Consider the following 20,081-nt stretch of genomic DNA (forward strand, 5'->3'; position numbering starts at 1 on the left):
ACCGAAAGTAACATCAGTGATTTCATATGAATCAACCAATCCGTCTTTTTACATTCTATCTTAAGCCTCACAGTACTTCAACAGAAGCCGACTTGCATTCATTGGACATTAGGCATGTGCTAGCATTTTACCTTAAAAGGACCAAACCTTTCCGGAAATCTGCTAGACTTTTCATTTCTACTTCAAGCATTGGAAAGGCTGTGCAATATCCACTCAAAGATTGTCTAAATGGATCTTCACATGCATTCAACAGTGTTACCGTACATTAGAGCGCATTCTATACGATCTGTTTCAACCTCAATAGCGTTTCTACACAATGTTCCAATACTAGATATTTGTAAGGCGGCCACCTGGGCCTCCGTCCACACATTTACTGAGCACTATGCAATCACTCATGACTCCAGAGCTGATGCCATAGTGTGTCTAACCGTACTCACCTCCATGACTCAAACGAACTCGAAGTCCCTCCTGCCTTCTGAGGGACACTGCTCTACAATCACCTGAAGTGGAGCACCCACAGGGACAGTACTCGAAGAAGAGAAGTTTCAGAGTAGCAGCCGTGTTAGTCTGTATTCACAAAAAGAAAAGGAGTACTTGTGGCCCATCCGATGAAGTGAGCTGTAGCTCACGAAAGCTTATGCTCAGATAAATTGGTTAGTCTCTAAGGTGCCACAAGTACTCCTTTTCTTTTTGAAGAAGAGAAGGTTACTCACCTTGTTCAGTAACTGAGGTTCTTCGAGATGTGTGTCCTTGTGGGTGCACCACTAACTGCCCTTCTCCCCTCTACTTCGGAGTTTGCAGTGGGGACTCTGCGGTAGAGAAGGAACTGGAGGACTCGGGTTGTGCGTGTGCTAGACGCAGCACCAGCGGCAGTATGAGACGCATACTGCCCATGCACGCCCTGCACAGACACTGCTACCATAAATCTCCAATGGCACTGGGATGCACTGACACCTGAAGTGGAGCAACCATAGGGGACACACATTTTGAAGAACCTCAGTTACTGCACAAGGTGAGTAACCTTCTCTTATTTCATTCAATATCCTTGAGTCCCAATATAGCGTTCTTAAGTTACATTTTTCTTCTCCAATCATTTTCCAATATCTCCATTTCAGGAACGTGGCGAACATGTGGAGTTTTTTTATTTGATCTTACTTGAAAAGCAAGTTTTCCCAAGTCTAATCCTGTCCTAATTTCAGTGCAAGAGAAATAGATACTCGTTTTTCTGGTAGCCAGAGTAAATCTGAGTATGATTATTACAGCTCAAGTTGGAGATAAGACATTTTCGTTACTTCCAGAATTGGCACTTCACATTTTGTTCTTTCATCTCTGCCTTTAAATGCATCTGTTGAAAGAGCAACAACATTCATGTCCAAGGACTGAAAGAAGTGTTCCAGCTAATAAAGCATAGTTGAGCACTTTGCGTCGAACACTTTAAAAGTGAAAAGATGACAGAGATCACAAAGCAAGAGACTGCAAATCACTTGAATCATATTTTGAGTGGAGTATTATGGTAACCTATAAATAACTAATTGCATAAAATTGCTTTAGTAGTTTCTAGATGGCAGCTTTAATTAACAGCACCAGAGACATTTAGAAGTTTAGAAATGGATGGCATGTAATTTGCCCTTTTACCAACCATAAATTGGTAATTAACCAATTTGATTCACTTCTTCCTATTAAAAGTTTTATGAGAATAGCAAGTTCCTTCTAAATTCAGTCTCTCTTGAACAGAAGGTAACATACTTTCTTTTATCAGTCCTCTCCAGTACTTCAAGATGTTTTCATGTACAAATTCTTCAGAAGTTTAATTAGAAATTTTTATTCAAAGTAAAATACTTATTTGCAAAGTTCTAAACTGTGCAAAAAGTATAAAGTAAACGCTCTGGAAGGGTGTACTATGTTGTTCTCACCGCCATTACTTGTTCTAGTTCTAGTCCACCAGAAATAATGTATTCACCAAAATAACAATATATGTAGAGTAGCTGGCTAGAGCGTGACAGAAACAAGAAAATGGCTTCATAGTGGAACTAATTTGCTGCATTGAATTTTCACTATTACATGGGGAAAATGTGGATTAAATAAATGTTAGCTTGATTCCCCAGAGGCTGCAAAGCCTCATTCTTAGAACTGTATGCACAAAAATGCATATGCATAATATTCACATGCAGTTTCCACAGTTGAAAACACATCTCTGGTAATTGTGCTTGCATATGACCAATTATCTGTCTAATCAGTGCATTTATGTGCAAAACAGAGTAACTGGACAAGGTAGATAGATATTTTCTGTTAGAAACATTTAAGTTATAACAGGGCAACCTTATTCTGTGTAGGAAAACTTTTTAAAACTATACCATCTGTAGCTTATATATTGTGTAATAGTAGCAGTAAATCCATATTTATTTTCATTTCACACAATGACTGATTAAAATGATTAAACAGATCTTTACTTTGGGTCAGATTTGGCACTCAGATGCATGTGCCTGAGTCCACTGGAAGTGGAAGTCAACAAGAGTTACTCATGTGTGTCCACATGCAAAATTTGGTCCTAAATATGGTTGCTTAAAACAGTTGCTCTTATTTCTTTTTTCACTAAAAGCTAACGTTTCAATAAAGTTAGGCAGGTTGCTTATGAAAGTAGGCCTGAAGATTGAACGCATTCAAGACATAGGGCCAAATCCTTAACCAGGTCTTACCTGCTCCGTACTCTGGCAGACTTCTACCAACTCCACTGGGAATTTGTCTGACTAAGGACCTCAGGACACTTCCTAGTAAACTAAAATTGGAGAAGATAGGATTTAAACTTTTATAAGATTGACTATTCTTGTTATCCAATTCATTCTTAAAGACACAGAGCTCTGATTCCTGTATCACTTAAACTGTGGTAACTGAGAATAACTCCACTGAAGACAATGGGATTACACTGGTGTAATAATGGTCTGAGAGGAGAGTCAGATCCAATATTGCTTTGATATTTCTAGTAGGCAATTTGACTATTTCTATAAACTTTACATTCACAATACAATGGTATACCTTACTTTTTTGTTTACCTTCTTGCCATTATTACTCATGTCACTTTAGCAATGAACAGTGCAAGAAATTAAGCATTAGCTAGGATCTGGTGAAGCAACTAATAGACTTTACAAGAAGTTCAGACATCATTCCATAAAATACTTAGTCGTTTTCCTGTAGGAATAAAACCATTGTGGGGAAGGAGGGTCCTCTCCTTTCAGACTTTTTTAAAAATACCTAATAGTTGAGCAAGATGCTCTGCATGGGGTGACTTCTGCTGCCTCTTCGAGCCAGCCTCACTGACTTACATGGAGTTCCATGCCAGTGAAGAGGTCCAACTTTGCAGAGTAACTTTCAGGATCTTCCACAGTGGTAAAAGTTTTGCTGGGCGGTCAGGGGGCAGGGAATGGGGGGCGGGGGGTTTGGATAGGCATGAGAGTCCCAGGGGGCCTGTCAGAGGACAGGGGTGTGGATAGGGGTCGGGGCAGTCAGGGGACAGAGAGCAGGGGGGTTGGGTAGGGAGGGGGGTTCCGGAGGCCAGTTAGGGGTGGAAAGTCCCAGGAGGGGGCAGTCAGGGGACAAGGAGCAGGGGGTGTGTGGATGGGTCGGGAGTTCTGAGGGGAGCAGTCGGGGGCGGGAAGTGGCTGGGGGCCAGGTTGTTTGGGGAGGCACAGCCTTCCCTATCCGGCCCTTCATACAGATTCACAACCCTGATGTGGCCCTCGGGCCAAAAAGTTTGCCCACCCTTGGCCTATAGGTTAAGCAGAGACTTACAAAAGTCCTTAAATCTTCTCTTCCATTCTGCCTGCAAAGGCTGGTGTTTCTCAGAATGACTGGAGCCCCACTGTGAACAAACGTATTAGGGAGACAATTGCTATGGTGGCCCCTTTTCCCAGCTACACATTGTCACACATGCAAAAAAACAAATTTTACACATAAGCACTTGGGCCTTGATTCAGAAAAGGCTTGCATCAGCTAAGATTGTCCTGTCTCCACCCTGGCATGACCCCTGCATTGCAGCTTGTGAGGTAACCAGTGTACGGCCACCTACAACAGCCAAATGCAGTCCCTATGTTCAGGGAATTCTTTCAGCCATTTGAAAGCTGTTTACAACCCCTGTGTATGGCTGCAGCTGCACAGGGAGAACAGAGCGGACATGAGTATGTCTTCCACAGACTTAAGGGTTATACAGATAAAATTTTACTTTTGCTGTGAAATGAAATGCCTGAAATTAGCCTTTTTTCACTCTGAACTTGGATGTGGGAAAGATTTCTGTTTGCAGTTAGAGCATTTTAACACATCAGTTCCTTCTCTCACTTCCTCTCTGAACAACAGTTAATGGTACTTGGTCCTGTGTTGCATCACACGCTATCTCATAAAAGGGTTAGAGGTATGTTTTTGTAGTGCAGATAAATGAAATGTCATGCAAAAGGCAGCTACTGGAGTTTCCAGTGAATCCAGTATCTAATAATGAATGCACTGGAAATATTTAGATATTCATCTTTATTTTCCTGTTTCCTATTTTCCCATTATCTATTGCACCTTGTCAATGTATGCAGTATCTACCAGGTGTTTATCAACAAGAAATAAAATAAAAATTGGTCTATCATATCAGCATCTGGGCAGGATTCAGCTTATGTGAATAATGTAACTGAAGTCAAAGTAGCTTAGGTCGACTTACCACGATGTCTACACCGCACTGTGTCGACGGGAGGTGCTTTCCCGCTGACTTACCTTCCTCTTATCAGGGAGCTGGAGTACCGGAGACTATGGGAGAGTGCTCTGCCATTGACTTAGCGGGTCTTCATCAGACCCACTAAATCAACACGGCTGCATTGAGCACAGCAGTGCTGATCTACTGGTAAATGTAGACATGGCCTTATATGTTACCTTAGTATAAATTACAACTGAGATAAGGAATTGGTTCTTTTTGCTGTGTAAAGGAATAAACCTGGACTTAGTACATTATATGTATTGTCAGTTATACTAAACCTCTGTTGAAAATGAAGCTGGTACTTGTGGAAGAGTTGGCTAGCTTGATGTTAGGGAGGAAAATATGAAAGAAATATGGATAATTGCAGATAAGGATATGCACAGAGATTCCTGAATGAAAAGGTGCAGATGATATCAGAAAAGTCAGGTATGCAAATTGGACTCCACCTGTGATTGGTCTGAGTTACACGATAAGGATTTGTGTGTTGTGCAGTTTTGACCTTGGTAAGAGAATTGTGACCTTGAACAACATTTCCCATATTTTGAGACACTTTCCTCTCATATTCAGTACTCACATTTTTTTTTCCATCTCAGTATTACTGCCTAGGTCTTGGACTGGATCTTCCCTTGGTATAAATTGGTGTACCTACACTGAAGTCCACATCTGTGCATCAGTTCACGCCAGCTGAGGATCTGGCACATTGACTTTAACAAATACACCCAAAATTACCATCCTCCACTTATGCCTTCTATTTTCCATGTTACTGTATTCTAGGCTGATGATGCAGTATATTCCAAATCCATTTCTAAAGCCTTCCTAAGCCAATTGGTTTATCTTTGAGGGATAATAGATGAATTTCCTTATTTTAAGATACTCACTATATCATCACTAAAGAGTGTGCAGTGTGCTAATTGGAGAGAGTACCAATGGAGTAACTTTTTCAGCAGTATTAGGAATTCACATAGTATGAGTGAAGTATTGGAGACATTGTCCAGATCTATGCTGTATCCACTTACTCCATGTAAACAGAGACCACATTTCTGTTGACAACTGTAGATGGGAGTGTATTCCCAGCATTATGGGTTCTGTGGTTTTCTTATTCAGCCCATATTTGAAATCCACTCTCAGCTACACAGTTGACAAGCTCTATTCTTTCACTGATGTATAATTTTGGACTGTTATCTAATGCATACCACATAGCCGATACAACCGGCTGGTCTCATGGAAAAATAGCACATAACTGAAAATGCACCTGTCCTACTGCTGGATACTGGCATTGCATTATCTATGGCATGGAGCCTGCCCAGAGCTGTCCAACCCAGATGAGCTAATAATCCAGCATATCCCTCTACCATGTTATGAAGCTGCATAATTCCTCTTGCAAAGGTCAGAGTCCAAGACACTTGAACTTCCAAAAATAAGATCAAGATACACATGTGCAGAGCCGACCTGACTCCACAGAGGCAGTTCCTTTCACCTGACTATTAGCAGGGGACAAATACCCAAAATCTCACTTACAACTGATGGCTCTGAAATGGAGCATAGATAGGGACTGAAAAAAACTTCCTGCATGCAGAATCATCCTTAAGGGCATGTAAAAATGTCTGCTTGTGATACTCCTTATGCCCTCTTGATAGCCCAAGTTCTAGCCCTGGTGGCAGTAACAGTGCAGTATGTATTTTTAAAGTAAAAAGAACATGGGATCCTCATGGAAAGGGGGTGAGTGGATAATCTCCCTAGTAGATGCAGGGGTTAGAGAAACTACTGTCCCCACCCTTCACCAGCAGTCCCTTCTCACTCCTGGAAAAAAACAAAAACCACACACATACACAGAACAGCCTCCTTGCGATACTCCCCAAGCCCTCTAGACTAGGGTTTTATGTGATTTTTATTGGTTAGGTATCCCTGCTCCAGTTTGTCTCTCTCCAGGCAGATGTTCCGTATGACAACAGTCAAAGTATGGGACCTGCAAAGTGTGGGAGTGGAAGAGGAGAACTTCATTTCCTGCCCCAAAGCTGTTCTACTGGTCCTTATTATGGAGTGGGCTCAAAACAACTTTCCATTTCCTCTGAATACCCAGCTAATCTATCCTCAGAATTGCTTGAGCTATTCCAAAGCTATTTTATGGAGGAGTAAATACCAATCAAACCCTCCCAACACATAATTATGGGTCAGAATTTGGCCCTTAGTGGATTTTGGTTGGAAAACCCAATCAAAAAATGTTATTACTTTGTCACCAAAGATAGGAACTTACCAGTGTGTAATTTTGTTTGTTTGTTTGTTTGCATCTGTATTCCCTTGGGAATGATATGTGGAGAAAGGTTGTCAAATTTGCATGTTAATTACTTTGTTATATAGTCATTAATATCCAGACTGGGAGGAGTAGGGGGGGAGAGCTGCAGCTCATCGTTACAGATCAAAAGAGATTTTGCAATTTACTTTGCATATCCTGCCTTTGTTTTTTATAGGTTCGAATGCACTCCCAAAGGAAACACACTTTAATTGTGACTAGATTTCTTTCTTGTTTGAAAGAGGTTGTTAAAACTCAAGGCTGTTTAGCTGGGGAAGCACGGCTCATGCTGTAGTGGCCTTTCCATTTTTCTCAATATCTTAAAAAAAAATATCCATAGGCTAAATAAGTTGGGTGTCAACCTTCACCCTGATGCTTCATGGTAATGATAATCGCTAGGCCCAGATTACGTGGATTGTTATAACTCAGATGGTAACATTCAGTCAAGGCGAGATACACCCCGGTGCAAAGGGCTGGCACAAGATCTATACACCACTTATGTCCTACTTCATCAGTGTTTTGAAGGCTTATGTGGGGCTAAGTGGTGCACCAGGGTGAATTCATTCTCAGACAACCCTGGGGATTTGCCCTGATTACAGTCTTTGGTGGCCCAAACCATAAGGGGCCCAAAATTGAACTCACTTCAGTTTTACACTAAAGTAAATTTTCGTTTAAAAGAACCTAATGTTCAGTTCTGCTTTGAAAAGTGGCTCCCTTATTGTCTTCAGTGACTCCACAGCAGAGCTGGTCAGCTGGCTCGTAAAAACATGCTTTAACTACCAGCATCTGAATATCCTTCTTGTGCATTTTCATTAATAAAAAGCTTATGAAGGCTTAAGTCTTCCCTCATTGGCACCAAGTGCAACCCTCTTGTCTTCAATGTATGTCCTCAGTCCTGAATCCACAAAGGACTTAGGTGTCTAAGTCCCAGTTTTAGGTGTCACTTGTGATGCACCAATTCCCCCTCAGCTGCTGCTGAACCCTGTAGGCATCTCAAGTCAGTGCTTAAGATTTTGCAGTAAAAGTTCTGTAGGCAATTTTGTTCCTGCTCTGGCCATGAGCACTACTGTCTCACTCTAGGTGTCCTGCCTAGCTCCAGTGTTTGTCTGCCTAAGTCACATGCAGGGCCCAATCTGGTAGGCATGCTTCACCTGACTCAATGTGCAGGAGGAGGACCTCCTTTATAACCTTTATTCCAATGGTTAGGCTTCTCATCCTTTCTCTGGACCAATTAATATTTCATTATTCAATTATTTAATTAAAGTGGAACAACTAGGAGAGAATGAGGGCTCAGACCCACATCAGTATACTCCATAACCTAGTGGGTAGAGCATTCCCAAGGAGACTTGAACTGCCGGCCTGCTACATCCCAGGTGAGTATGCTAACCACTGTGCTAAAGGTTAAAAGGGAGAGCCACTTTCCCTGCTGTGTGGTATTAGGTGGTCTCTGACCACACTTACTGGATTGGGCCCCACAGGGGAATTAGGCAGAGGAACACCTGTCTTCCCCTAGTTCATGGATCACTAGCAGAGACCAGCGCCTCCCTGCAGCCCAGACTCTGCGCCTAAATTTTCAGGGTAAAATTTCCATAGGTGCCTATGTTTCTGCCTCTGAGCATGTGCTCTACTGCCTCCCTCTATATGCCCAGATGCCTCTGTCCCCTGCCACTCTAAGCTCCAGAGTGAATCACAGACTGGGGTAAGAAAGGCATTTGGCTGTCTAAATCACGTGCAGGGCCTGATCTTTTAGGCATGCTCAGAGGCCACCTACCAAATTGGATTGCCTAAAAATCCAGCTGGAGGAAGTGGTTGCCAACTTTATCATTTTTAACCCAGTGGCTAGAGCACTTTCTTGGGATGTGGGAAATCCAAGTTCAGTTCCCCCCCAATCCCCCTCTGTCAGAGGAGGAGAAAGAATTTGAACAGGGGTCTCCCATCTCTCAGGGGGGTGCTTTAATCCTTGAACCTGGGATATTTTGTTATGGGGCTCCCTCAGTCTCTCCTGTTGAAGTTGTTCCACTGTGGCTAAATAATGAAGGCTCAATTGGAGCAGAGAGACTGGACCCAAGTCTCCCACTCCCCTATACTGCTGACCTATAGAGTCTCTCTCTTTGGCCCAATGACTTGTTAAGTATTTATTCACAATGAAACAGTCATTGGGTCAGAGAGAGAGAGAGAGAGAGAGGTGGGATGCCCCAGGTCCAGTTCCCCTGCGCCAATCACTCTTTCATTACTTAATCCGCATTAGCAGAGCTTCAGCAGGAGAGAATGAGGAGCCCCACATCAGAATATCCCATAGCTCAGTGGTTAGAGCACCCTGAGAGGTAGGAGACCCCTGTTTAAATCCTTTCTCCCCCTGGGGAGGGGGCAGAACCTGGGGCTCCCCAATGAGTGCTCTAACCATTGGTCTAAAAGCACCAGCTCCTGCTGCCACTGTTTTGTGTGGAGCGAGGCAGGCACCTAACTCATTCCCACAAGAAATGCCTTAGGTGCCAATGGCTGCCTGACTTCAGGTGGTGGGTTTCTGTTCCTGGATCACCAGCAGACCTATGTGTCTCCCTGAGTCCCAGATTTAGGTACACCCCTCTTATCAGCATCTCTCATGGGTTGCTTAGACAACTCTCAGCCCAATATGCTGGCCTTTGAGGATAGCTTTCTTAGGTGCCCATGTCAAGGTTCCTTCCCCACTCTGAACTCTAGGGTACAGATGTGGGGACCTGCATGAAAGACCCCCTAAGCTTATTCTTACCAGCTTAGGTTAAAACTTCCCCAAGGTACAAACTGTTTTACCTTTTGCTTATGTTTTACCTTTACCTTATGCTGCCACCACCAAAGTGTCCAACAAAAATAACAGGGGAAGTGCCCACTTGGAAACATCTCCCCCCCAAAAAATATCCCCCCAAGCACTACACCCCCTTTCCTGGTGAAGGCTTGATAAAAATCCTCACCCAAACCCTTGGATCTTAAGAACAATGAAAAAGCAATCAGGTTCTTAAAAGAGAATTTTAATTAAAGAAAAAGTGAAAGAAAAACCTCTGTAAAATCAGGAAGAGAAATACCTTACAGAGTAGTCAGATTCAAAACATAGAGAATCCCTCTAGGCAAAACCGTTAAGTTACAAAAAGACACAAAAACAGGATTATACATCCCATTCAGCACAACTTATTTTATCAGCCATTTAAACAAAACAGAATCTAACGCATATCTAACTAGATTGCTTACTAACTCTTTACAGGAGTTCTGACCTGCATTCCTGCTCTGGTCCTGGCAAAAGCATGACACAGACAAAGAGGACCCTTTGTTTCCCCCTCCCACTCCAGCTTTGAAAGTATCTTGTCTCCTCATTGGTCATTTTGGTCAGGTGCCAGCGAGGTTATCTTAGCTTCTTAACCCTTTACAGGTGAAATGGTTTTTCTTCTGGCCAGGAGGGATTTAAAGGTGTTTACCCTTCCCTTTATATTTATGACAGCCCATCTCTTCCCATTCCATGTATAGAGAGCCTAGACACCTAACTAGTCTTTATGGATTGCAGTGTTGTTCCTGTGATTTTTTTAAGCACCTAAAAGTTAAGCAATGTGACGCTCAGCCTAAGTCTCTTAGTGGATCCCACCCAGACAACCTTGAGTCATGCAAAATTCAGAGGACAAAATCATGAGGCATGTAAACCACTGTCTGACTCATCTGTTCAAATCTTCAGACTTTCCGTCCCATGTAGTATGAAATAAATTCATTGTTAAAAATGTCTTGAATGTGTAGGATAGATGCAAAAAGTTATAGTAAGGTTAAAAGTAAGAAATTGTTTAAACAAAATATTGAGATTTTCAGGAGAAAGGGATTTCCCAACTCAGATAAGATTAGAAGTGATATGATTAGAAGTGCTTTTTGTGACCGTTTTAACATTTTCAGTAAAAAACAGCTCATATTTCTTGCCGCATTGGAAACCCTGAGACATTGCCATTGAGGAAAGGATGGTTGTGTGAAAAATGTGATGGATTAGGACTGAGTACATCTGAGCTCAATTCCCAGCTCTGCCACAGAGCTTTCTGTGATCTTGTGAAAGAATCTCTATGCCTCAGGTCCCCATCTGTTAAATGGGGCTAATAATGCTGCTTTTCTCTCACCCTTTGTCTGTCTTGTCTGTTTAGATTGTAAGATTTCAAGGCAGGAATTGTCTCCTACTTTGTGTATATACCGCACCTAGAACAACTGGGGTCATGACCTTGACTGGGGCTGCCAAGTGCCCCTATAATACACACAATAAATTATAATTGTCCAAAGTGAGTGAATTGAAGACAATGATAAAGATCATAAATCTAGGTATATGTGTGGTAGGAAGAAGTGCTGCTGTTTTGGTCTATTTCTATTCTGTATCCCCTATATTCTTCTGTTTTTTTAATGTATGTCAAGGACACTCAGAGCTCTGTATGGGGACCCTTTGGAGTGGGGTTTGTGTAAGGAAGGCTGACATCTGGAATAAAAATGTTATATTATTTTGTGGAAAGTAAAATTTATTTTTTCAAAATCTGATTACCGTAATCTGAGGAATTGGAATTAACACAGATGAGGAAATAGTTTAAGTAGAGTACCAGTATTAATGCTTTCTTTACTCTACCAACAGGTATCACTGTGGATAAGTATGGATTCATTTACTTTGTTGATGGTACCATGATTCGGAAGATTGATGAAAGTGGTGTGATTACAACTGTAATAGGTTCAAATGGTCTTACATCAACGCAGCCACTGAGCTGTGACTCTGGAATGGACATCACTCAGGTAGACACCACTGATTTTCATGCATTGTTACCATTCAACACATTGTGGAAATGGGTAACTATTTAAGGATACCCAGTTAATCAGTTAACACTGGGTGGCACAAGATTTCAGACATGTTTTTAGAGCAGTAGTGATATTTGATAGTGTATAAAGCTTATATTTAAATCATTAATATAAATCTAAGACAGCTAATATAAATAGAAAAAGTATGCATGTGACTTTACCGAGTGGTCCATGTATGTATTATGTGTGTGTACAGGTGCTTAGACTAATATATACGGTATGTCTACACTCATTGCTTTAAAAAGTTACAAGCTACTTTTAGGTGTGTCCTTTAAAAGCAGGTGATATTAGGTTTAGAAGGTTTAAGAACCTTCCTTTAGCCCAGCTATCTGACATTATTGTGCTTGCATCACTTAACAGAGAAGAAAAATGAGATATTGTTGCTATCCAGGTCTCTGCTAGGGAGCACTATGGAGGAACTAACAAAATAGCAGCTAAAGGATACAGAAGCTCCAGCTTTTCAATACTTTTTTAAAGTGCTTTTCAATTCTTAATTCAAAGACAATGTAACAGAAATTGAACAAAAAGGTACTTTCCCCATCTGGTTTATATTAAAAACCAGACAGACATTTATACGCAAAACAGCCAGCCTTTCAAAGTTAATGGGTAGCAACTCTAAAAGGCAGATGGTGTAGGCCAGGTTCTGCTTATTCAATTCTGGCTCCAAAATAAAATAAAATTTGTCTGCTTCAAACAACCAAAGGGAGTCAAGGACTCAAAACAGTTACATTATGGGATGTGTGTGATTGTACCTAGAGCCAAATTGGTTGGTTTTGGTTTCGCTTTTTAGTTTTTTCTAGTGTATTTTAATATTTCGCCACTGGAAACCACAACTGATACATAGAGAACTCACCTGATCTGAGCTGTGTCTAATTTCTATCGAGGATTTTAATGGTAGCAGTTTACCATGAGGACCTGATCCTACGTTTCTTGAAGTCAAGGGAAATTCAGGCATACAAGGAATGCAGGAATAATGTCCTTGTTTGTATATAACAAGCTTCACTGTGAAGCCACGATGGTGGTCACGGGCCAGATTCGGCCTTATGGGGGAAAAACCTGCACAGAGTGGCAAACTCAGACATCCAAATCACAGTTCCATTCCTGTCCTGTCAGGGAGAAGACTTTGTTCTCATCTCCCACAGAAAGTGCCAGGGGTTCATATTGGCAAACTAGTGGATGTCCTGGGAAACACGTGGACTTCATGTAATCTCTGATGACCCATGCCTTCCCCACAGCTGCCTATGCCCCTAGTCATGCCGCTATTATCTGCCATCTCCGTGGCTACACAGTAGCAGCCAAGAATGAGACCTTGGGGGAGTTGTTAATGCATGGAGCATATTTTAACTACTTCTTGGATATACATATAGCAACTGCCTGCAGCGTATGTGAAGCATTAGCTACCAAATCAGATATCTCTAAGGTCTATAAGGAATCACATCATGTGGAACTTCTGCTCCCTGGCTGCCTCGTTTCCTAGCTCTGGATCTGCATGGAGTCCCACTCCATGGAGCTCAGGCAGAGGGAACATCTCCAGTATCATGGGTAAGGAAAAGCATACCACTGAGCTAGCTCTTTTACTATTCAATGTCGTTTCCCCCACTGCCATTCTGACAGGTTTAGTGCCTTTTCATTTGTGAAAGCAGAAATGAAAATGAGTTCTGGTGAATAAATCCAACTGGTTCATTGCTGGTATACTATAGATTGTACTATCAGTGGAAATGGTTTTCACTGCATGTTTATCATCACATAGTGGTGCAAAAGCTACAACAAACTGAGTGATCTAGATGTATCCTTACTGCATAGACCAGGATAGTTTTGAGATGAATCCAGAATGCATAGCAATAAATATTCAAGATATTGGTATTAAATGATAGCTTTATAAAGGACACCTAAAAGTATGTGGTTTTAAAAAGGTATCCGATCTAATTCATTTTTTAAAAATCAAAATAAGGTATTAAATCCATCCTGAATACATTTTGTCAATGATGTCATCTCACCCTTCATATATTGAATCTTTCCAGATACAAGCCCTGGAATTTGTATCTGCAATTTATAGAAGCATCTCTTGCTTTTTATTATTATCCCATTGATTTTCTCAAGGTACATAGCAAAGTAGTCCCTAAATAAGTGCCCCAGATTAAATGTCCTATGGAATTATTATCATGTGCCAGCAATGCCCTTCTGCCATGTACATTGGTCAAACTGGACAGTCTCTACGTAAAAGAATAAATGAACACAAATCAGATGTCAAGAATTATAACATTCATAAACCAGTCAGAGAACACTTCAATCTCTCTGGTCACTCAATTTCTGACCTAAAAGTGGCACTTCTTCAACAAAAAGACTTCAAAAACAGACTCCAACGAGAGACTGCTGAATTGGAATTAATTTGCAAATTGGATACAATTAACTTAGGCTTGAATAGAGACTGGGAGTGGTTGAGTCATTACACAAAGTAAAACTATTTCCCCTTGTTTATTCCCCCCCCCCCCCGCACTGTTCCTCAGAGGTTCTTGTTAACTGCTGGAAATGGCTCACCTTGATTATCACTACAAAGGGTTTTCTTCCCCCCCCTCTCCACTCTCCTGCTGGTAATAGCTCATCTTAAGTGATCACTCTCCTTACAGTGTGCATGATAAACACCCATTTTTTCATGTTCTGTGTGTATATAAATCTCCTCACTGTATTTTCCACTGAATGCATCCGATGACGTGAGCTGTAGCTCACGAAAGCTTATGCTCAAATAAATTGGTTAGTCTCTAAGGTGCCACAAATACTCCTTTTCTTTTTGCGAATACAGACTAACACGGCTGCTACTCTGAAACCTGTAATAAATAAATAGAGCTTTCACTTTAATAGGTGAGTTGATTATGAAAGGGTTTAGTCACATATTTCAATACCAGTTTTGAACAGAAATATGTCTTAGAAATCACTAAGCACATGTCACTTACTTCCATCTCAGACTTGACTAAGGTATTGTTATTCCTGGTTTGTAAGGAAAAGGAGATTGGGTTGAGGTAGCTGCATGGTAAAGTGATGAATTTGCTCCTCTTTTACCTGTACAGAACATAGCTGAACTCTGTTTTGGTCAAACACAAGTCAAATGAATTTGGTGTTTTCGGCCAGATTTTCAAAAAAGTTCAGGGCCAGATATTCAAGTATTCAGCACCTGCATTTGAAGACAGAGTTTCAAAAGCCCTCAATTCCCTTTTTGGTACCAGAATAAGGGCCAGATTCTCAAAAGGACTCAGCATCCATCACTTCTCTTTGAGACAATAGTGGCCAGATTTTCAAGAGCCCAATGTGCTAGGTTATTTTTAAAATCTGGACACTTGTTTTGGTGCATAAGTGAGAGCTGAACTCTTCTGAAAATCTGGCCCCAAATGTGGGTCCTGAGCATTGTTGAAAATTTGGCTGTAATAATCACTTGCCTAATTGACCAAACTGGCAGGAAAAAATGGCACAATTAATGCACTCTGCTTATGAGAAGCCCATTTCTGAAGCATCACAATTATTACTGATTACAACTGAAATGAATCAGAAGGGCTGTTGGGGAAGCTTAATAGGATCTGATTCTGCTCTCACTTACACCTGTTTTACACTGCTATAGTTGAGTGGAGTTTCTTTGGATTTACAACTGTAAATGAGAGGTGAATCAGGTCCTACATTATGTTTGGTTCTAGCAATTCCTAACAGTATTTAACTCTGTAGTGGGCTAAAATTCACATGTAAAAGAGGAAAAATCTAGAAGAATGATATAAGCCTTACTTCTTTCTGTCTTCACTGCTATAGAATATCGGGGTTGGAAGGGACCACAGGAGGTCATCTAGTCCAACCCCATGCTCAAAGCAGGACCAATCCCCAGTTTTTGCCCCAGATTCCTAAATGGCCCCCTCAAGGATTAAACACACAACCCTGGGTTTAGCAGGCCAATGCTCAAACCCCTGAGCTATCCCTCCCCCCTTTCTATGGAGAAAGCTGAAGAGGGAATGTTGGTAGAAATGTCCACTTCCTAATCCATCATGTACCTTCTTCCCATGATAAATATGTGGCCTGATTCTTTACTGCCATGCACTTTGTTTTGTCATTTCCTCTTTGTAAAATGTAAAATGCTATAGGTCTGTATTTGATAGCATTCTATACCCAATCGGGACTCAGTCCATACAAATACAAATAACTGCAAAGGTGCAAGGCAGTGGAGAATCAAGCACAAGATCTCTTCCTTAGCCTGTAAACGGTGGCCTTGCCCCTTCACTAATGACAATTCCACTAGTGATGACTCTTTGCCAAAGCGATAGCTGCTGACTGATTGATAGTGTTCGTAACTGTCACCACTGTGTTCTAATATGAAAGTTCTTATTTGACTATTTTCTGTCTTGACATTTGCACTTCATCAGCCTTTGTTCAGCAGTTCCCCACTTGATAGATTCCATATATATTCTGTTGCTTCACCTAAAATTCAAAGCAACACTGCAAAATATTTTTCTCCTTCACAAAAATGTGACAAGATTTACTTATGGTGACAGTGTGTTCATACAGGTCAAGTTAAGGGATATGTGTTAGAATGATGAGTAAGAGGGAAAAGCCCAAGTTATGGAGACATTTTTGAGAACATTTCAAGCACTGGACACCCCTCTTTTAATTAATTGTAAATTGCCAGAGGGAACTCTACTTTCACTCTGCAGCATTCTCCCTCTCACCTTCAGAACTTTATCAGTAAAGATGCATGGACTGATTTAAAACGTGACTTAAGATGTCACAAATGCAAACACTGACAAATCTCTTGCAGTCAGAAGGACAGCAGGCAATACCATCAACAATGTCTGCAGAGGGACAATTTGATGAAATACATGCTTGAAGACCTATTGTATGGAACAGAAAGCTTACAGAACGCTCTGACCTCCCTTGAAGGAAAATGTGAGAACCTGTTTTACAAAATAAACAAAGCAGATAAATACATGACTTCTGCTGAGGTGCACTTACATGCAATAGAAGATTATGCGGAAGACAGGAAAAAGAGCCAGTGAATATGAGACAGATGAATGCCAATGTAAAAATTAATTTGATTCTGGAGTGAAGCACTTTTGAACAATGTTGCACATGGAACATAAGAAAGGGGTTGCAGGATCACATTCATTTCTTTGAGCAGAATAATAGATCTATTTGCAGACTGAAGGAAGATGCAATATCTCCAGAGACGTTTCACTATATTTGTGCTATTGGTGAAGCTAAAACCTTTTTACTTAAACTCAGTGGAACCACTTTGACTGATCAGCTGTGCATCTTCCCTATTATGTGTTTAGACATTTTCATCCTTGTATTAACTAACAAAGCTAAGCCACTTGTACCATTGGAAATCATACTTCTTCTGGGACACAATTCTGCCTCTCCTTCACAGGTTAAAGAAAAGATCAGAGATGAAAACCCAGCCACTAGTAATATCTATGAGGAGGAAGAGTCTGTGTGATAAAAGAGTAAAGTGGTCCAGAGACCAGTCCCCTTTTTCACCATGTTTAACTTCAGCGTTTACTTTGTGTCTCTGTTTAAACTCAGCAATAATTCCATTTGGATATTAATGGCTTGGTCATTTTACAAGAGAGAGAAATAAAACAAAAGCTCATGAGTAGTGTTTTAGGTGGTATGATAATACAAATAATAATGTCTCTTAAAAAGGTAATTTAGGAAACACCCTTTAACATATGTGGTATTCCTGTAAATACAGGAGCTATGGAAGCTTTCTAATCATGCTGTAGGAATTCTATATTTGAATTGTGCTGGAGACCCTTCTGTCTAACAGAGAGAGGATAGCCACTTTGTTTTCATTTGAGCAGATCAGTACAAAAATAGACTTGCCTTTTATTTTTTGTCCTCCCTCTCTGAGGCTTATGATGATCTGTTAGTCTAGTCATGTTTAGTGGATGATACCATAAACATTCCAAGTCTCTGAGCACCATTAAGAAGGATTTTGCAGAAAGACAATTGCTGCTCATATACTTGAAATCAATAAACAAAGCAAAAACCCCACCACAGAGTACAAAAATGATGCCTTATTTCTAGACCTTCAACTCTCACTGAGGTCCCTTCTTTAAAGAAATAAAGTAAAAAAATGAGATGTTGCTCTTTGTTGTCCGTGGATGATATAAACCTGCTATTTCTCCAATTAGTTTTTAGGAAAAACAGTAATCAGGACCCACATTTTGAATGCAAAAACAATCAAGGGGGGAGGACCCTTTTTTAGGAGTTGGGAAAGGGAGGGAAGAACCCTTTACTGACCTTCTCTATACATCATAAGGAAGATTATATGGGACATAACCCTTTTTAGTTTTTTGGTAATTCCCGTTTCATTAACGGGCGCTGAGGGAACTCAGCACCTCACAGGGTCAAACTCTTAAATAGAAATAATGGCTCTGGGGCCTATGCAATCAGACCCCTAAATAACAATAAACTTGTCTTTATGGATGTGATTTTAGAATATCAGATGGAAGGAATGAACAATTCATCGGAGCCAATCAAATTACCCTTTCAATGAATGTGAAATACCATTCACATAGACATGTCACATGTGGTTTGGGGGCCTCACGAAAGAACAGCAAAAAAAGACCACAATTTTTCTTCCAAAAAGCCCCAAGTGACTGTTTGTATTAGTCAACTTCAAACTAGCAATTTATTTTACATGTCTTCTGTAAATACAGTACCACTGAATAAAATACTCCTAAATTTTAATCAAATCTTTTAAAAATTGCATTCCTCTTTTTCCATGTTGTTTAATTGTGCTATCGCAGAGGTATTTAACTTAGGGAATGTTAGATGCTTCATCTGCTCTGTGCTGAAATGAAAGATCCTTGGCAGACCTAAATTTATGAAAGACACATTATAAAGTGGATTTTTTCTGCTTTACATTTAGAATAAAATAATCAGTAAATCTGTTGTTCCTAGCGGCAATAAGCACTGATAATTGCCAGCCTAGATACTGCATATGCTGCTGTTACATGAAAAGTAACATTTTTGCCATTGACTTCTACAAAGGATTTCATAAATCTACTCTGTTTTTATATGGTAGGTGTCATATTTCATCTCTCTCACACTCTGTCACATATGACATTATCTAGCTAGGCAAAATGATAATGCACAGGCATGTATACATATAATCACAGCCGGATCCAAAGTCCCCTGAAGTGAATGGATCCATTGACTTCAGTAGGCTTTGGATCACCATCAGAGCTGCCAAGTGTTTTGAATCCTGGGTGACTTACATCTGGCAGCCTTGCAACCCATTCCCGTAGCCCGTCTGAAGTCTCATGCATCCAGCTGGGCTGCAAAGAGAGTCTGTATTTGCTCCTCTAGGCCACCAGAGGGCTGCTGCTCGTTCTCCTCAGCCTCTCATCTTTCTTCTACTCCTCCTGGGTCCGAGCAGGGAAGGAGTAGGTCAGGGGTGGCCAACCTGTGGCTCCAGAGCCACATGCGGGCAGTGATGAGCTGCCAAAATCTTAACAACCGGTTCCCTCCTCACCCCACGAGGGGGTCGTGGCCCGCCCCCCGGGACTCCTGCCCCATCCAATGCCCCTCCCTGCCCCATCCACCCCTGTCCCCTGACTGCCCCTGGAACCGGGCTGGAGGGTCTCATGGGCCACCGTAGTGGGTGCCCACCCTGCCCCTAAGAGCCAGAGGCACCTGCCGGGGGGCGAGGTGGGGAGTCCTGGCGGGGCTTACCTGGGGCAGCTCCTGGGAAGCATCTGGCAGGTCCCGCTGGCTCCTAGGGGCGGTGGAGCGAAGCTAGGGGGAAGCAGGGGGAGCAACCGACTCCGTGGGTGCTCCGGGGAAAATTTGGTGGGTGAAGAGCCCCCACCAGAAGCTCCCCGCCCAGCCCCAGCTCACCTCACCTCCGCTCCACCTCCTCCCCTGAACGTGCCACCCCGCTCTGCTTCTCCGCCCCCCAGGTGTCCCACGAATCAGCTGTTCGCGCAGGAAGCCTGGGAGGGCTGAGGAGCAGGCAGCAGCTTCGCGCTCAGGCCCAGGGTAGTGGAGGCGAGCTGGGGCGGGGAGCGCTTCCCCTGCGCCCCCCCCCTCCCCCCCCGGGGTTACTTGCTGTGCTGCAGGTGGCCCTCCTCATGCCCCCCCCCCGCCCCAGCTCACCTCCGCTCCCCCTCCACCTCCCTGGGCCTGAGCGGGAAGCCGCCACCTGCTTCTCAGCCCTCCCAGGCTTCCCGCGCAAACAGCTGATTCGCGGGA

The 20,081-nt window shown here is 42.0% G+C and overlaps 1 protein-coding gene across 9 annotated transcripts in view; it reads left to right on the forward strand.

Moving 5' to 3' along the window:
* Nucleotides 1–20,081, forward strand: part of TENM1 (teneurin transmembrane protein 1) — a 1,396,333-nt gene that overhangs the window by 1,320,200 nt on the left and 56,052 nt on the right. For all 9 annotated transcript variants that reach the window (XM_074962522.1, XM_074962525.1, XM_074962521.1 and 6 more), the window contains one exon: nucleotides 11,635–11,789. In XM_074962522.1, coding sequence (XP_074818623.1) covers nucleotides 11,635–11,789 — 155 coding nt within the window. The remainder of the gene's footprint in view (nucleotides 1–11,634; nucleotides 11,790–20,081) is intronic.

This window comes from Natator depressus, chromosome 9 (genome assembly GCF_965152275.1).
Source record: "Natator depressus isolate rNatDep1 chromosome 9, rNatDep2.hap1, whole genome shotgun sequence".
Lineage (NCBI taxonomy): Eukaryota > Metazoa > Chordata > Testudines > Cheloniidae > Natator > Natator depressus.